Raw genomic sequence first — 18,063 nt, forward strand, 5'->3', positions numbered from 1 at the left:
TATTTGGCTAAAAGGGAAATAAAATACTAGATCCCTTGTTCAAATAAAAATGTTACTGAAGTAAATGAAAGTATATTCTAGATGATTATTAATGCTTTCATTTTCACTTTCTTTAATTCTATTTTAAGTCATATCTAAAGACTAAATGCAACTCAGATTTAGAAAGCAAAGAAAATTTATATATTTGGCAGTTTTAATCCCATCAACCATACTTTATGAAAACTTGAATAATGCCGAGATGGAAAATATCAGATCATTAGAAATAGAGTGGAAGAGGGTAGCCAAAGACCCAGGAAATAATGAGCAAATCTCATCTACGATTTTCCTCAGCTTTCGTTCCCAATTCCAGAGGAAGTAGATATCCCTCAATGTAAAAGATGTTTAAAATGTTCAATGGCATTCTTTTATTGTGCTACTGAACACAGTTTGAAAGCTTAAGGTGAACATTTGAGCTTAATGTTTAAAGATTAGAAACAATTAAAAGAAAAAAAACTCCAGTAGGCTTATAATGCAAATAGAATAGGAAAAATTATACTAAGACATCTCAAATTTAAAGAACAATGTCCCAATCACAAAAACTTAATGTGTAATTGCATAAAAAATGCCAGTGGAGTGAAATTAGAAATTCAACAGATGGTCCCCAAATAAAATATTTCTGCAGTATATAAGAACAATTGTTCCCTAACTCTTCTTAAATAAAAGTGTGAATAATTAAATGCAATTTAAATCATCTAATCCAAATCAATCAATTCGTTTTTATGAAATCACCCAGGGGAATCAAGACAAGGTAACTTTCACTGAAAATACAATTTCTCATTTAATTAATAAACAACTACTGAGGGATTATTGGCATTAGTAGGAAGACACATCTATTAATAAGAAAAAATAAATACAATATAAACCTTTACCGTTGAAGAACTCCTAGTTGAAGGAAACTGATCATATGCAACTAAGAATTTGAGAATACTGACCATGATTTTTTGATGAATGTTCAAATAAACAACAGATTGACTATTATAACAGACTGAATTTTCCTAAGATGCCAGTGACTTGTAAGAAAAGATTTACAAGATCTGACACGTGGTGAGAGCTGAACTTGGTGTCACATAGTGTCCTTTTTCTGGACTTTTCACCAGTAATAAGTTTTGCTTTTAGCAACCATTTAAACATGGTTAATTTAACCAGCCTGGGCAATATAGTGAGATCTCGCTACACAAAATACAAAAATTAGCTGGCGTGGTGGTGCATGCCTGTGGTTCCCTCTACTTGGGAGGCTGAAGCAGGAGGATTACTTGAGCCCAGGAGGTAGAAGCTGCAGTGAGCCGTGATTGCACCACTGTACTCCAGCCTGGGCAACAGAGCAAGTTCCCGTCTCAAAGAAAAAAAAGGTTAATTTAAATGCATTTTTATTCTTTTTAGCGTTGCTGTATCTTGTTAAATACATCTCTCCAGTAGTTTTTATCTATTCAAGGTAAATGTACTCTGGCAGCCCAACTTATGTTCATCTTAATTTTCCTGAGCTGTTAAGGACCTCACAGGGCCACTATTCTAAAGACATTGTTTCTCAAACTTCAGTGGGCATAAGAATCACAGGAAGGGCTTGTTAAAAAAATGGGTTGCAGCTGGGCGCGGGGGGCTCACACCTCTAATCCCAGCACTTCGGGAAGCCTAGACGGGCGGATCACAGGTCAAGAAATTGAGACCATCCTGGCCAACATGGTGAAACCCCATCTCTACTAAAAATACAAAGATTAGCCAGGCATGGTGGCGTGCGTCTGTAGTCCCAGCTACTCGGGAGGCTGGAACAGGAAAATGGCTTGAATCCGGGAGGCGGAGGTCGCAGTGAGCCGAGATCGGATCACTGCACTCCAGCCTGAGTGACAAAGCGAGATTCTGTCTAGTCTCAAAAAACAAATAAACAAACAAACAAACAAAAATAGATTGTTAGCCCAACCCTCAGAATTTCTGGAATGGGGTTCTACTCACTGAGTAGGTCTTGAATGGAGCCCCAAAATTTGGATTTCTAATTAGTTGCCAGGTGATAGTAATACTACTCATCCAGGAATCACAATATGAGAACCACCGTTCCAAGTGATATCTATTTGCTTGTTTTCAGGTAAGATAGTTGAGATCACAAGAAGAGTTGAAGAAACCAAGAAAGAATTTTCTTATTCCCTTGAAAATCTCAGGTCTGGTTCTGTGTATTCATGTATTCAACGTCAATCTTTTCCCTTCTGCAGGGTTCTGGTATTGGGTGTCTTTTTTTTTTTTTTTTTTTTTTTTGAGACGGAGTTTCGCTCTTGTCTCCCAGGCTGGAGTGCAATGGCGCAATCTCCGCTCACTGAAACCTCTGCCTCTCGGGTCCAAGTGATTCTCCTGCCTCAGCCTTCCGAGTAGCTGGGATTACAGGCACCCACCATCAGCATTTTGTTGCTCGATTCTTAAATATGACACACAACCAACAAATATCAGACATTTGAGGGAGGACTCTCTTGTGGGAGAGAGAAATTGAAATAACAAAAAGTGAACTGGTGAAAACAGAGACTAAAGAAAGAAAAGAAAACTATATATAGTTAGAAATATTTACTATTTCTAGAGTTACATGAGATATATATATATACAGACAGAGAGAGAGAGAGAGAGAGAGAGAGAGAGAGTCAGGAGAAAGTTGCAACCATGAAACAAAAGCAGACAGAATAATTTTTTTTTAAAGAAGAAATAGTGTTCAGGATATAAAAAAAAGAGCCTTAGGATTGAAAATAGGAGGCTGGGCACAGTGGCTCATGCCTTTAATCCTAGCATTTTGGGAGGCAGAGGTGGATGGATTGCCTGAGCTCAGGAGTTTGAGACCAGCTTGGGCAAAACCAGTGAAACACTGTATCTACTTAAAAAATAAAAATAAAAATAAAGGAAAAGAAAAAGAAAAGAAAATAGGAAAGTAGAAATGAAAAAAAAAAAAAAAAAAAAAGATTAGAAAAGAAAATGAAGGAAATTTCCTAGAAGGCAAAGCAGAAAGACAGAGAAGACCAGTTCAAGAAGTTCAGAATTCAAATAGTAAGAGCTCAAAAAAAAGAAGTAAATGAATAATCTAAGAAAAATTCTCTGAACTGAAGTATAAATTACCAAATTTAATGAATTCATCCAGTGGACACCACAATGGATTAAAAATACATCTACACCAAAGTCTGTGATCAGGAAATCTGAGTACACAGCAGACAAAGAGAAGAACTTTAAGCTTCCAGACAGGACACAAAAGAGGACAAATGGAAAGGACTGAAAGTAAAAAATGGCATCCATTGTTTTACAACAACATTGGAAGCAAGTGGGCAATGGAACAAGACTTTCAAATATTCTTTTATTTTTTTTGAGACAGAGTCTCACTCGGTTGCCCAGGTTGGAGTGCAGTGGCTGTTACACGTGCAGTCACAGCACACTACGGCCTCTAATTCCTGGGCTCAAACAATCCCCTCACCTCAGCCTTCAGCATAACTGGGACAAGAAATGTGCCCCACTACGCCCAGCTTCTCATATGCATATTTCTAATAGTTAGATCTCAAGTTACCCACTAGAATGAGAGAAGCGTTCCAAACACCAAATACCTTTTTGGAATACATCCCTGCCATGTATTTGAAAAAGCAGGTGCAGGCTTGGCGTGGTGGCTCATGCCTGTAATCCCAGCACTTTGGGAGGCCGAGGTGGGCAGATCACCTGAGGTCAAGAGTTAGAGACCAGCCTGACCAACAACCCCATCTCTACTAAAAATACAAAAAAATTAGCCAGGCATGGTGGTGGGCGCCTGTAATCCCAGCTACTTCGGAGGTTGAGGCAAGAGAATCACTTGAACCTGGGAGTCAGAGGTTGCAGTGAGCCAAGACTGTGCCACTGCACTCCAGCCTCGGTGACAGAGTGGGACTCTGTGTCAAAAAAAAAAAAAGAAAAGGCAGGTGCTTAGGAACTAAGCCAACAAATAGAACTGTATTCAAAATCTGAAAAAAGACTAGATTACTTATTCTGCTTTACCCATTTAACCTGTCCTTGTTTGGAATTTAAAAGTTTGAAAATTGATGTTGAGTACCAACAGGGACTGAAGACAACCCATTAGAATGTAAGCTCCATGGAGCCAGGATTTTTTTTTTTTCCTTTTTTTTCTAGTTTTTTCATTAGTATAGTCCAAGCATAGAAGACAGTTCTGGCACCAAGTATGTATTTAATATATATTTATTCAATTGATGAAAAACTGAAAGAATAAATGAATGCCAGAGACAGTTAAGAGTCTACAAAATAGCAGCTGAATTTATAAGTACTCAAGCTTTTGAAAAATTAAATTTTCATTCATAACTTTCTACTGATTACCTTTACAACCAAACCTGCAAAAGAATGGTAGTGGATATTTGTCATAGTCCAATATGATGAATGACCATCATCTTTTTAAACAATTTTTTTTTTCTTTTTTTGAGACAAAGTCTCACTCTGTAACCCAGGGTAGAATACAGTAGTGCAAACACGGCTCACTGCAGACTCAGCCTCCTAGGTTCAAGCAGTCCTCTCGCCTCAGCCTCCCAGGTACCTGGAACCACAGGTGCATGCTACCATATCCAGCTATTTTTTTTTTATTTTTTGTAGAGATGGGGTCTTGCCATGTTGCCCAGGCTGGTTTCAAACTCATGGGCTCAAGCAATCCTCCCCTTGGCCTCCCAAAGTACTGGGATTACAGGTGTGGGCCACTATGTTAAACAACCATACTACATTAAAGGACATTTTTGTGGTATTAAATGACATTTTCATTTCAGCCTCGACCTGCTGGGCTCAAGCGATTCTCCTGCCTCAGTCTCCTGAGTAGCTGGGACTACAGGCATGTGCCATCATGCTCAGCTAATTTTTAAATTTTTTGTAGAGACAGGGTTTCCCTGTTTCTCAGTCTGGTCTTGAACTCCTGGGCCCAAGCCATTCACCCACCTCGGCCTCCCAAAGTGCTGGAATCACAGGCATGAGCCATTGCATCCAACAACGATTCTTTTAACAACAGCTATCCCTTCCCTATTCTGATCATATGACTGGCAAATCACCAAATACTTAAGTTTTTAGTCTGTACAAGTTTTACTTTACTGGCAAAAGGGAGGATTTATTCACGTGCTTTGATATGGTATTCTTTGCTTTTTGATTTTTTTCTTAGTATCTATTTTGGAATAATTAATCCTTAATCTGTGGGAGTAGCCTACACAAATCTCTAAATATGTAAGCTGACTTCCATCATGCTATTACAAGAACACATGAGTTAGGCCCTCCTTCCTTAAAAAGATACCCAATATGGCCGGGCACAGTGGCTTACGCCGGTAATCCCAGCACTGTGGGAAGCCAAGGCAGGCAGATCAACTGAGGTCAGGAGTTCGCAACCAACCTGGACAACATGGTGAAACCCTGTCTCTATTAAAAATACAAAAATTAGATGGGCATGGTGGCAGGTGCCTATAATCCCAGCTATTCAGGAGGCTGGGACATGAGAATCGCTTAAACTTGGGAGGTGGAGGTTGCAGTGAGCCGAGATTGCACCATTGTACTCCAGCCTGCAACAGAGCGTGACACCGTCTAAAACAAAACAAAACAAAAACCAACCAAACAAAAAATTGGGGCACCAGGTGCGGTGGTTCACACCTGTAATTCCAGCACTTAGGGAGGCTGAGGCAGGCAGATCACTTGAGCCCAGGAGTTTCAGACTAGCCTGGGCAACATGGTGAAACTCTGTCTCTACAAAAATATACAAAAATTAGCCGGGCATGGTGGTGTGCGCCTGTGATCCTAGCTACTCGGGAGGCTGAGGCTGGAGGATTCCTTGAGCCCACGAGGTTGAGGCTGCAGTGAGCCATGATTGCACCACTGTACTCTAGCCTGGGCGACAGAGCAAAACCCTGTTTGAAAAAAAAAATTGTTTTGAAAATTTCATTACTGATGTCTTAATGTGGTTTTGGGAAGGAACAAAATTTGGACCATGTGTTCAACTGCCATCTCTACCTAGAAGTGAATAACGATTCATTTCTCAATACATGTTTTTCGAGCATTTACTACTTGCTAGGCACTGTGCCAAGATATACATAGAAATATGGAGAAAGGTTATTACTCATTTTGCTTGATTAACTCTACTAAGTTTAAAAAAATGGAAATCTCTCTCTAAGTTTGATGCCCTAGATTGTTTAACAGTTTTTTTTCCTTTCTTGGCCTCTGAATTTGTCTTGATTTTGGTGTAAATGTGTGTTTTTTTAAAATATGAAAGAAGAGATTCTAAAGGGGAAAAAGATATTGAGTGTAAGATATTGAGTGACAATTAGGGGGGGGCATGTCCTCAAATCTGAATATAGCATTTGTATAAGCCATCTAAGTGTCCTAAATAGTGGATAAAAATGATATTAGCAAAGAGTAGAGAACTATTTTATCTATCAACATTCAGAGAGAAAAAACGAAATCACTACCAGGAAATACCACAAAAGTGGGAGGTTCTTGCTGGTTGGTGGAAAAGAATGCTGAGAGTAGACATTCTCATTATCATTAGTAGAATGATCTCATTGGTCATTAGTAGAATTTGGCTCATGAGAGAGTAAAAGGTCTTGGCTTTTCGTTCATCAGTGATGGTAGTGCCATGAATTGAGGATACTACTTCTTATTAAACTCACTGTTACAGAAATTGTTCCTGTTGATCACAAGGGGATAGTTATTCTCCTTTTCTCTTTTCTGAGACAGGGTTTCATTCCCATTGCCCAGGCTGGAGTGCAATGGTGCAATCTTGGCTCACTGCAGCCTCCGCCTCCCAGGCTCAAGCAATCCTCCTGCCTCAGCCTCCCAAATAGCTGGGACTACAGGCACACACCACCATGCCCAGCTAATTTTTGTATTTTTTGTAGACACAGGGTTTCATCATACTGCCCAGGCTGGTCTGAAACTCCTGGGCTCAAGCAATCCACCAGCCTCAGCCTCCCAAAGTGTTGGGATTACAGGCGTAAGCCACTGCGCCTGGCCAGTTATTCTCCTATAGAGCAGGAAGCTACCAGACGGTCTATTAGCCATCAATCTTGGATCCTAGTGGATAACGTTAGGAGGCCAGTCACTTCATCCAGATAGCAATTTACTACTCCCACTTAACACCTGACTTGATTCTCTTCTCTCCTTCTCCTCTTAGCTTCCTAGAATACTTGTCTTCTAAAAAGGGGCCAAGGCTAAGTCAATCTGCCAAGGAAGCAAAAAGCCCATTGCTTTGGCTACTTTTCCTTTTGACTATAAAGGTTTCTCCGGGCAACTCAGGTGTCCTTGATAAAATATGCATAGGTGTGTTCAAGGATGAAGTGTGTGTGTTGTGTGCGTGGGGAGGCTGAAACCATGTTGACAGAATTCCTATGTCTGTCCAGTAGTGGATTACAGTGAATGGACAGTGAATTAAGCTCTATTAGATTGCTGGGCATGGTGGCTCGTGCCTATAATCCCAGCACTTTGGAAGGCTGAGGTGAGACGAGCACTTGAGCCCAGGAGTTTGAGACCAGCCTGAGCCATATAGTGATACCTTGTCTCTACAAAGAAAAGTTTAAAAATTAGCCAGGCATGGTGGCATGTACCTGTAATCTCAGGTATTTCAGAGGCTGAGGTGGGAGGATCACCTGATCCCAGGAGGCAAACATGCAGTGAGCTGAGATTGTGTCACAACACTTTAATTTGTGCAATAGAGTGAGACCTTGTCTCAAAAAAAAAAAAAAAAATCTATTAGATTGTAACTTCCTTGAGGGCAGTATGGGTTTTAGACTTTCTGTCCTGAAACATTTAACACCATGCCTGGCATGTAAGAAATGCACATTAAATACTTTTCAATATTAATTTATTGATAGTGATTAACTTATACTACAGAAATAGTACTATTAATTAATGCTGAATTTGTATTACTTAATTGTTTCTCTCTGAACTTTTCAATAAAGGCTTCTGGATCTATCTAGATGGGTCAGCAAAGGCCCAGAAATGAGTTAAAAGTGATACAAAACTCCACTTTTTATATTCTTTTTGTCTTCTTTGTAAGTCAGAGCTATTATAGGAGATTCACTGGTGGGAATCATTTTCTCTTATTAAAAATGACACACGCGGCCGGGCGCGGTGGCTCAAGCCTGTAATCCCAGCACTTTGGGAGGCCGAGATGGGCGGATCACAAGGTCAGGAGATCGAGACCATCTTGGCTAACATGGTGAAACCCCGTCTCTACTAAAAAATACAAAAAGCTAGCCGGGCGAGGTGGCGGGCACCTGTAGTCCCAGCTACTCGGGAGGCTGAGGCAGGAGACTGGCGTAAACCCGTGAGACAGAGCTTGCAGTGAGCTGAGATCCAGCCACTGCAGTCCAGCCTGGGCGAAAGAGCGAGACTCCGTCTCAAAAAAAAAAAAAAAAGACACATGCAAAGGCTGTATTATGAAAAATAATTTCAAGTTATAACGTCAAATGAATGATACCTTTAATTCCAGCTCCTCCTTTTTGGGTCTGCTATGCTCTTGGCACTATGTTAGGTGCATGGTACTGGCAGATGCATGTCGGTCCGAACCCTCAAGGAGTTCACAATCTAATAAAGAAAATAAATTATAAAGTAAAGCTATATGGGCCATAATAGATATGAAAAACTTCACCAATCAGTCCCTAAGTAATGAGGGAGCCCCTATGACTAAAGGTTTGGGCAGACAGATATTCTTCCTCTGCGCTAGTTGTGTGAGAAGGATGAGAAGAAAATCTTGAAAACAGCATAAATCCTACATGTGGGATCACATACCTTCTCCTTCCCCAAGATTTCTCTCCAGTTTTACCATGGAGTCATAGAATCTTATCGCAGTGCGATGGTTTGAATGTGTCCCCCAAAAGTTCATGTGTTGAAAACTTAACCCCCAATGCAACAGTGTTGAGAACTGGGACCTTTAAGAGGGACGTCAAAGAGGGTAGAGTCCTCATGAATGGATTACTCTCTGTTGTGTGTGCTCACTTGCCCTTCTACATGGGATAACACAGCAAGAAGGCTCTCTAGCGACGCCAGTTCTTGGACTTACCAGGCTCCAGAACCATGAGCCAAATAAACTTCTTTATAAATCACTCAGTTTATGGTATTCTGTTAGTAGCAGGAGAGAATGAACTCAAACACATGGGAATGGGGCCTTAAGTTATCTAATCAGACTTCCTACCTGATGTTTATGTTTATGTCTTTGCTACTAAAAAAATGGTCATTGGGCTGGCACTGTGTAGACCATACTAGATTACAGACAACAGAAAATTCGAATCCGATTGGTCTAATCAGTGAAGAACTCAGAAGTTGCTTGATTCGGAGCCTCAAAAATGTCACCAAAGCCAGGTGTGGTGGCTCATGCCTGTAATCCCAGTGCTTTGGGAGCCTGAGGAGGGCAGATCACTTGAGGTCAGGAATTTGAGACCAGCCTGGCCAACATGGTGAAAACATGACTCTACTAAAAAAATAAAAAATTAGTTGGGCATGGTGGCACACGCCTGTAATCCCTGCTACTTGGGAGGTTGAGGCAGGAGAATCGCTTGAACCTGGGAGATGGAGGTTGCAGTGAACTGAGATCCTGCCACCGCCCTCCAGCCTGGGTGACAGAGCCAGACTACGTTTCAAAAAAAAAAAAAAAAAAGTCACCTAAGATCAGATCTCAATGTATGTTTTCTTGATGTCTGCTTTATTTTAACCTGACTAGACTTGTGTTTGGAAGATGGCTACCCACCATCCAGGGGACCCGATTTTTGGGGACATGTAGAAAAAAGCGCTCTCACAAAAAGGAAGAAAAACTTTTCCCAAGAAAGACCAGGAAATTGCTTCTCTCATTGGCCCAAATACGTTACGCCCATTGCCAACCAATAACTGTGGCAGGGAATGGGATTATGCTGTTTTAGGTTGGAATTGTGCTACGTTGCTTAGATTGGAACCACCTGCCCCTGTAAGTAGGCAGAGCAGGGATGTGACTAAGAACTGGGCTTGTTTACCCAGATAAGGAAGAGTGGATATTGGGGAGTCTAGGCCACCACAGGATCTGTCATAAATTTTAGGTACAGCCAATGCAGAGCCTTGGAAATCCACCTGACAGCTCCGGTTGTACCATCCGCCCTCTGTATCTGGGGTTTCCAAATTCTGGGGTTCAACCAATTGAAAACAAAAAAGGTAGTTAGGCTTATCAGGCCTGAAAATATAGGAAAATACAGAACCTGAAATATAGCCTGAAAGTGTACTGAAAATATAGAGATTTCTTTGGATGATTATTCCCTAAATACACTTTAACAACTATTTACATAGCATTTGCATTGTATTAGGTTTTATAAGTAATCTAGAGATGATTTAAAGTATATGGGAAAACACACCATTTTTACGTAACAGACTTGAACATCTTAGAAAATCCAGAGTCCGGGAACCAATCCCACGGATACAGAGACAACTGTACTAAGTACAGTAATGGCATATGGTAGCTGAATCTACCTCTCTTTCCATGCCAGTCCGGAATCCAAAGGCTCCTTCTTGCCATGTTGTCCTCAGGCGTCGGCTGCTTCCTTCCATTTGTTACTTTGTGTCTTCTTTCCTCAGTGTTTCTTCTGCGTGGGCCTTACTGGTCTTTACCCACTCACTTACCTAAGAGTCAAAACACTGGCTGCCATTCAAGAAAATCTCACTTCCAGCCCAGAATCGAAGAACTGAGGTTTATTTTGTCTTCTTTCTACTCTGGGGCTTCTTTGAGGCCAAGTTCAGAACTTGCGCACAAGACAGTGGCTGTGTGACAGAGCCACCCTGGGCTGTCTCCGTTAGATGAAGAGACTGGCTTGATCCATTCCCAAGAACTCGTCCCACGTGCAATTCTGTGGCTCCGAATGGGATTTGGGTGGGAGGAGGTGATTGGAGATGTGGGGTCTTGGTGAGTGGGGTATTTGAGAACCTGAAGCTCACACGGCTTTTTCTGGTTTGAGGGAGGTTTGCCCTTTCTCCTGCATTCGGCTCAGCATCGAATCTGAGCGGCCGCGCCTCCTCGCGGAACGGCCGAGGAGGCTGGGTCTCCCGTCCCCACGCGCGCGGTGTCTGCGCCCACTGCAGCCCTCCTGGGCGGGAGCCTCTGGGCCCAGCTTAGGGTGGCGTCCAGCGTGACCTGCTCGGGAATGGCAGCCTTCAGTGCTCTGCGGCCTCGCGTTGCGGGAAGTTCGGGGACCTGGGCTGTGGATCCAGATGTTCCCACAGTTGTGTCCCCGTCGCTCCGCTTCGGGGGCCGAGAACCACCAGCAAGACCAACGCGAGGAGGCGCCACAGTGCCTGCCGCCCCGCTCCCAGGGGGCCCGGACGAGGCTTCCTCGGCGAGCGGTCGGGGCCTCCTTCTCGAGGTGCCTGCGAGCGCCTCCTGCACCTCCCTGCCGGCCCCAACTCCTTTCCGCCTCACCCGACCGCGGGCTTTGTCCACCCGCCGCGGTGCGGCTCCTCCCAGTCCCCCGCCGGCTCCTCCCCGCCCCCTCTGCCGGCCCCACTTCCTAGGCGGCGGAGCGGGCCGGGGAGGAAAGGGTTAACTCGCGGCTCTTCCCGGCGCGGAGGGATCCGGAGGCGAGCCGAGCGCGGTGGTGAGGCCGCCTCAGCGAAAAAAATGTCCGCCTGAGGAGACCCACAAGTTCTATTCGGGGGGACCCACAGCCCGCCCCGGGAGGAAGGGGCGGCCAGGCCCGAAAGCCGCCTCCCCCGCCCAGACCAGAGAGCTCGTGCGGGGCAAAGTGAACCGAGCCGCTGGGCGGTGCAAGGGGAAGCCCAAGCCCGCTTTCCCGGCCAAAGTGAACTTTAATCGGGGTGGTTGGATGCGGAGACGGGGCGGCAGGTAATTGCGGGCTAGCGAGCGGGAGGGGGCGGCGCGGCGGGGCTGGGGGCTGCGGGACGCCGCCGCGTCCCTCCTGGAGCGGGGGCGCCCCCGTCCCCCGCCTCAACTCCGCGCCCCTTTGTACAGCGCCAAACCCGGGGTCCCCTCCAAGTTGGGGAGCGGAGTGGAGGCGGAGGCTCGAGTCGCGGGCGCTCAGGCCCGCTGGCGGCGCGCTCGGCCTGTGCGCCCCGTTCGGCTCTCGACTCGGGCCGGCGCCCAGGCTCCGGGGCGCGCGGGAGATCGGGCGGCTTCGGCCGCGGAGCCAGGCTCATTGTTCGGCAGGTCCGGGGCAGGGCAGCAAAAGTGGGAGGAGGCCGAGCCTGGGGAGGAGGACGCCGGACGAGAGCGAGACTAGTTGTCGGCGTTTCTGTTTTCTGTTTAAAACGCCCTTGGATGCGCCGGGGGTGCTTTCCGACCCCCTGGGCCCGCCGGGGACGTCCGGGCGGCGGCGGCCGCAGACGCGGGCCTGCGAGCGGCGCGTTCCCTGCAACTTGTCAGTTCTATTGTTGCCGAGCGAGTGAGTCACTTCGCATCTCCGCTCGCCGCCGCTCCGCTCGCTGGACGCCGAATTGCCCCTCACCCGGCTCCTCGAGACCCCAGCGGCGGCCGGGCCCCGCGCGCTGAGCACCCGGCGGCGGCGCGGAGCAGGGGGCGCCGAGGAGGGGCCAGAGACTGGCTCGGAAACTTGCGGGAGAGGCGGCGAGTTGCGGGAGCCGCCGTGTCGGTCTCGGGCCGCGCCGAGGAACGCGTGGATTCCGGGACCCGGCGCGGGCACTGAGCCCTCCCGCCCCCTCCTCGCTCGGCGGTGGGAGCGAGTCGGGGTCCTGGAAGTCATCCCGGCGCCCCCAGCGCTCTTCCGTAATCTTCCCCAGTACGGCTCTGTGTCCCCTCACACACTTTGGGCCTCGGTGGTCTCTCGTTGAGCCCGTTTCCTCTGCCCTAGGACCTGCTAGAAGTGGCCGAAGATGAATCCCCAGCAACAACGCATGGCCGCTATAGGGACCGACAAGGAGCTGAGCGACCTGCTGGACTTCAGTGCGGTATGAGAGCTTTCTACGACATCTTGGGGTTCTGCTGAGGATTAAAAAAAAAAAAAAAAAAAAAAAGGTGGAGGGAAGCAACGTGGGGACTAGACAGCGTGAACTCCATCTGCTTGAGCAGTAGTTCTCAGGGCCGGAGTCCAGCTCTCCCAAGTTGGACACCTGAACTTTGATGTAATGTCTAGACTTGCACATTTAAAACTTTAATGCCAGAGGGGTCATTTGATTTAACCAGTTAAAAGGAGAACAATGTAATTATGACCTTTGGTTGAGTCACCCTCCCACCCCGATGATTATTAGGAATCTTGGACTTTATATGAAAATTTGTTTTTTTCTTCAACGCTCCTCACCATTTTCCTTTCCAATATCAGATGTAGTTTATGGTACCTGAAAGATGTCAGCGACAAGAAAAGTAGTCCAGAGCTAGAATTTCTAGCCTTCACACACACACACGTGTGTGTGTATTATGTTCTTAACATGGGAAATAACTTAAAACCATCAACTGAAACCGAAGGGCCCACTGCTTTTATTTTTAATGGGTCTAATTCCTTTATTAACTGCTGTTAGGAGGCAGCACCTATACCTGCTTTATACAATTCAGTTATAATCCTTACTGTATGTAGTAATTTCATTGGCCATAATTCTGACTGTATTTGTATATTAAGATGTAATGTAAACGTAATGAGATTCATTTAGTTCCACAGTAAAGATCATGGATAATAATATACTGTGTAAACTTAATAATCTTGGAATCTTCCATGTAAATGATCGGGTCTTCAGAACGAAATGTAGCCATTATTTCCAATTAATTAGGAAATAGTATCACTCAGTGTATTTGCCTCTCTGGATCTGAATGTATCTCCAATTTTATTTTAACTTTCCTCCGAAGTATAATGACTGATAAATGACTTTTGGTGGACTTTTGTTTGCAAGGAATCTAGAAGAATTTCAGGACTAACAGATATATTTGGGTTATTTCGCAGATGTTTTCCCCACCTGTTAATAGTGGGAAAACTAGACCAACTACACTGGGAAGCAGTCAATTCAGTGGATCAGGTAAGATGATGTCTTAAACTAAAGACTCATATTTTGGTGGTGTGATACATTTTAGTAGAAAAATAGAAAGCATGACATTTAAATATTATTGAATATATGTATATAAAAGGTGGAGTTGAGTCAAGTGATAATTAGTAAGATTTATTAATTTTAAAAGATGACAGTTCCCTCAGAAATCTGTAGGAAATCAGTAGTTTCGTTGACAATTATTTAAAATGTTAGTGGGTTAACTTTTCAAAATGAATAGAAACTTAGATTTATTTGTAAATACCTATTAGATGACTGAATTCTGTCCTATATCCAGATTACATTCTGGTAATGTTTAGAGTAAGTTAAAGTAGATCTACACACTAGTGCTCTTTAAGTTTACTTTCAGTACATTTATAACTACTGTGCTCCATTTTAAAACATTTATCCCATTTTTCTTAAAAGTGCATTTTTTCATTTTTTTAACTTTTAAAAACTCCTAATTTTAAAATATTTTAGAAGCAAGGTTCATTCCAGTGTACAAAAGCTATAACTTTTTATTTAATTTAAATTTATTTCTTTGTGCTCAGAGATGAAAAAAATAACTGAAGCTATGACAGCATCATCTTAAGAAAACCAACTGTCAGATCTCTGGGCTGAAACTCAGTAATTCCTCTTTGATGGGTGCTTTTTATTTCCCCTGGTAAAATAATAGTTGATTTCTTAAAATACTGTGAGAATAAAACATCAGAAAATAAGGTTAATTTCATAACCACCTAAACACTTCATACCACTTTACATTCTAAAAAGTTTGTTTTTAAAAATTGTATACTAATTTAATTTACTAAAATTCATTTTTAATTATGAAATTACAGCTTGTGGGGAAAGTATAGTATGTCCTTAATCATCTTAAGTGAGTGAAATGAAGGTGTTTTTTTGAATTTTAAGTAGGTTAAAGACTAATATTATTCTTGATCAAAAGGACATCATGAAACGATAGCCAAGTCCCAACTCTTCTCTCATCTCCTTCCTTTTACTGGTAATCATTTGAAAGTTGTTACTTTTTTGTGGTGGGGGGAGAAAATTTAATAATTTTAAAGTTGTAGAAGATGGCTGTATTTCTTTACTGGTGTTGATACATCTCATTTTTTGCAACTAATAATTCATTCTCAGGAACCTTCAAATTTACTTTGACGAATACATAGTAGATGATGCTTAGTATTTTTTAAAAATAAGTCATGATATTACTGTTGCCTACTGTTCCAGCTTAAATTGTGGTAAATATATATAACTGGACACTCACTGATACAAACATGAACTCCAGGAACTTGCTATTAGAAGTGCATTCTATTTTTAGAATAAAGGCAATTATATTTATTTCACTTTTTAAACTTAAGAAGGATTTATGTAGTCTGTGAAATTTAAAAGTATATATATATGAACCGGGATATGGATTACAAGCATGACATTGGAGCAATTTTTGGACTACTTTTAGTATGTTGCGTTACACAAAGAAAAAATTATTTTTCTACATTACAAATGATCACCGTATTTGATTATTTGGAGTAGGAACTTTTAGTTTTAAAAGTTAGATTTGTTATCCATTGAAAGGTTTGAACTTATACACCTGTATGCAGTGAACTTAGCATTATTTATCTGTGTGTTTTGTTTTAAATGCTACAAAAAGTTGTAATAAGCTGTGACTTTTAATAAATTAGTGAATGAATTTGAATTTGGGGAAGAGAAAATGGCATGTGATTGTTTTTCAAATCAAGATGTACTGGTAGATATAATTTTTCTGTGGCCATTTCTTAAAGGGAATGTCTAAAAGAAATTGGTATAGTAACATTATTTTAGTTATATAATTTATATTTGTATACCTTATTGACATTTGAATAATCTTCTGCCCTGATTTCAAAGGATATTATGTAATACACCCTAATGCCTATGTATTTGCAGCTATTAAGGAGCTAAAGATCTGACTTTCCTTTTGAAGAGCTGCCGTAGTAAAGATTAGAGTTTTTTGTTTGTTTTCTGTTTTGTCTTTGGAGTAATATTTATAAAAACCTCATGCTGTTTGACTTATGAAAACTAGAGTTTATAGTTGGGTATTGTAATTTCCTTTCTTATTTGTCCTTTTTGAGGAAGACTCAATTTCACAGTGGGCTGTTTTTGAGAAACAATATATAATACCTTCAGAAACTTTTTTAACTGGAAGAATATATATATATACTATAGTATGTGATGTTATCTTTAATCTTATTCCTGAAGCAAAACAAATAACTCATGATAGCTGAGTTATTTGCGTGTCAGAAGTCACTATGGAAAAGATAAAGGTGTGTTTACTACTAATTTGTCTTGAGGATCTGTTATGTTATTCCTTCATCAAGGTGTTAAAATTTTCTTTGCATTATGGTGAGAGTGAATTTGTTCACTTGGTATGATGGGCTGTGTGAAGTGTTCCTAAAGTGACCTTGAGAGAAGCTTTTCTTTCTGTAGGAGTGAAAAGTGGGGTACTCTGATTAGGGCAGTGTTTAGAAAGAAAGGGCAGTGTGTGGAAAGTTTGTTAAAAGGATTGACAACATGGAAATGGTTCAGATGTTTAAATCCATGTCCTCAACTTTAGGGTTTGAGTGTGTATGTCTAAATTGTGATTTTGGGTTTAGTTTTTAGTAGATTTAAGTGTTTGTTATGATATCTGAAAATTTCCTTTGTTTTGGAATCCGAATAGTAAGGGATGTTGTCATTTTGTAAGCCATCTGTAGATATTGAGCATCTCTCTGATATTTCTATCTAGAATGTCATTTTGAGTATTATGTAAAGCTTTACTTTTTCTTATTGAATTCAGACTTTTGTAACAGTATAGGTTTCTTTTTGCCCAAATTTTTCAGAGATAATTGTAGGAAGTATTTACTGGCTCTTAATTTTTAAAAAGGAATACAGATTTTCATTTTTCAGTTACTGATCTTTTTTGGTCGGGGGGGAAATTTTTAGATGTACTTATAGGCTTTTTGAAAATACTGACATAGGGCCAGAAAAATGAATTCTCATTAAATTACTCTTCAGTATTTTTATTTTTTGGTAGTTATAGATTCATATGCAGTTGTAAGAAACTATACAGAGATTCTATATGCCTTTTACCCAGTTTCCTGCAATAATAGCACCTTGCAAAATTAGTACAGTATCACAACTAGGTTATTGATAGTGATACAGTCAAGATACAGAAACTGTTCTGTCACCCCAGGGATTCTTGGTATTGGCCTTTTATAACTGCATCCACTTTTCAAGTAATTTTAAAAAATGGCAAGATTACTAAATGCCTTCTTACCCTGTTAAACGAGGAGTAAGCTTTTCAAGTTGCCATAGCATTACTTGAACATATCAAGAACAAAATCAAGAGAAAACCAAAATTGTACCACTGTGGGTTTTTACTGAACTATAATAGAAATAGAAGTGGTGATTTGAGAGAGGAAACCAGGTCTGACCTTTCACTTAAGGTATTTTAAGGTTAAGAGTAGGGTGTGGTTCATATGATGTACATATTAGTGTTGAAATTTATAATAGCTATAATTTGTAGTAATACATACTTGTTAATATTGAGCCATGTTAGACATTTGCTTCAGGTAAGCTGTAGTGATTAATGAGAGTAACCACAGAGTTAGCAGGTGTGTGAGGAAAAATATATTTTAGGACAAATATGGTCTGGTATTAAGTGGCTCATTTAAGGTAAAAGGTAGCAAGGGAGTGTTTTAGAGAAAACCTGTATATGAAAATTCAAACTTGGAAAACATAAAAATTAGAGACAAGATTACAACCATGAGTATTGTATACTTTTCAGAACAATTCCTGAACAATTGAAAAACAAGGTCGGGTGCGGTGACTCATGCCTTTAATCCCAGCACTTTGGAGGCCGAGGTGGGTGGATCACCTGAGGTCAGGAGTTTGAGACCAGCCTGGCCAACATGGTGAAACCCTGTTTCTACTAATAATACAAAAACTTGCTGGGCGTGGTGGTGGGCACCTGCTACTCAGGAGGCTGGGGTGGGAGAATTGCTTGAACCCGGGAGGCAGAGGTTGCAGTGACCTGAGATGGCGCCACTGTACTCTAGT

General features: G+C 42.0%; 2 protein-coding genes across 3 annotated transcripts in view; both read left to right on the plus strand.

The window, feature by feature from the left end:
- TCF12 (transcription factor 12) overlaps positions 1–18,063 on the plus strand; it is an 884,529-nt gene that overhangs the window by 500,832 nt on the left and 365,634 nt on the right. Inside the window, exons 2-4 of one of the 2 annotated variants that reach the window (XM_050796814.1) lie at positions 11,619–11,851; positions 12,834–12,930; positions 13,914–13,986. In XM_050796814.1, the coding sequence (XP_050652771.1) occupies positions 12,856–12,930; positions 13,914–13,986 (148 nt within the window). In that variant the 5' untranslated portion in view covers positions 11,619–11,851; positions 12,834–12,855. Of the gene's footprint in view, positions 1–11,618; positions 11,852–12,833; positions 12,931–13,912; positions 13,987–18,063 lie in introns of those variants that run through there. The other variant, XM_050796815.1, reaches the window with a different exon arrangement.
- On the plus strand, positions 10,492–11,552 carry LOC126959292 (atherin-like). The gene has a single exon (XM_050798185.1). It carries the CDS (start codon positions 11,154–11,156, stop codon positions 11,550–11,552), a length of 399 nt encoding a protein of 132 aa, XP_050654142.1. The 5' UTR covers positions 10,492–11,153.

This window comes from Macaca thibetana, chromosome 7 (assembly GCF_024542745.1).
Source record: "Macaca thibetana thibetana isolate TM-01 chromosome 7, ASM2454274v1, whole genome shotgun sequence".
In the NCBI taxonomy this organism is placed as follows: Eukaryota; Metazoa; Chordata; class Mammalia; order Primates; family Cercopithecidae; genus Macaca; species Macaca thibetana.

Coding starts and splice junctions, on each gene's coding strand:
- LOC126959292 (XM_050798185.1), top strand. CDS start 11,154: ATGGCAGCCTTCAGTGCTCTGCGGCCTCGCGTTGCGGGAAGTTCGGGG.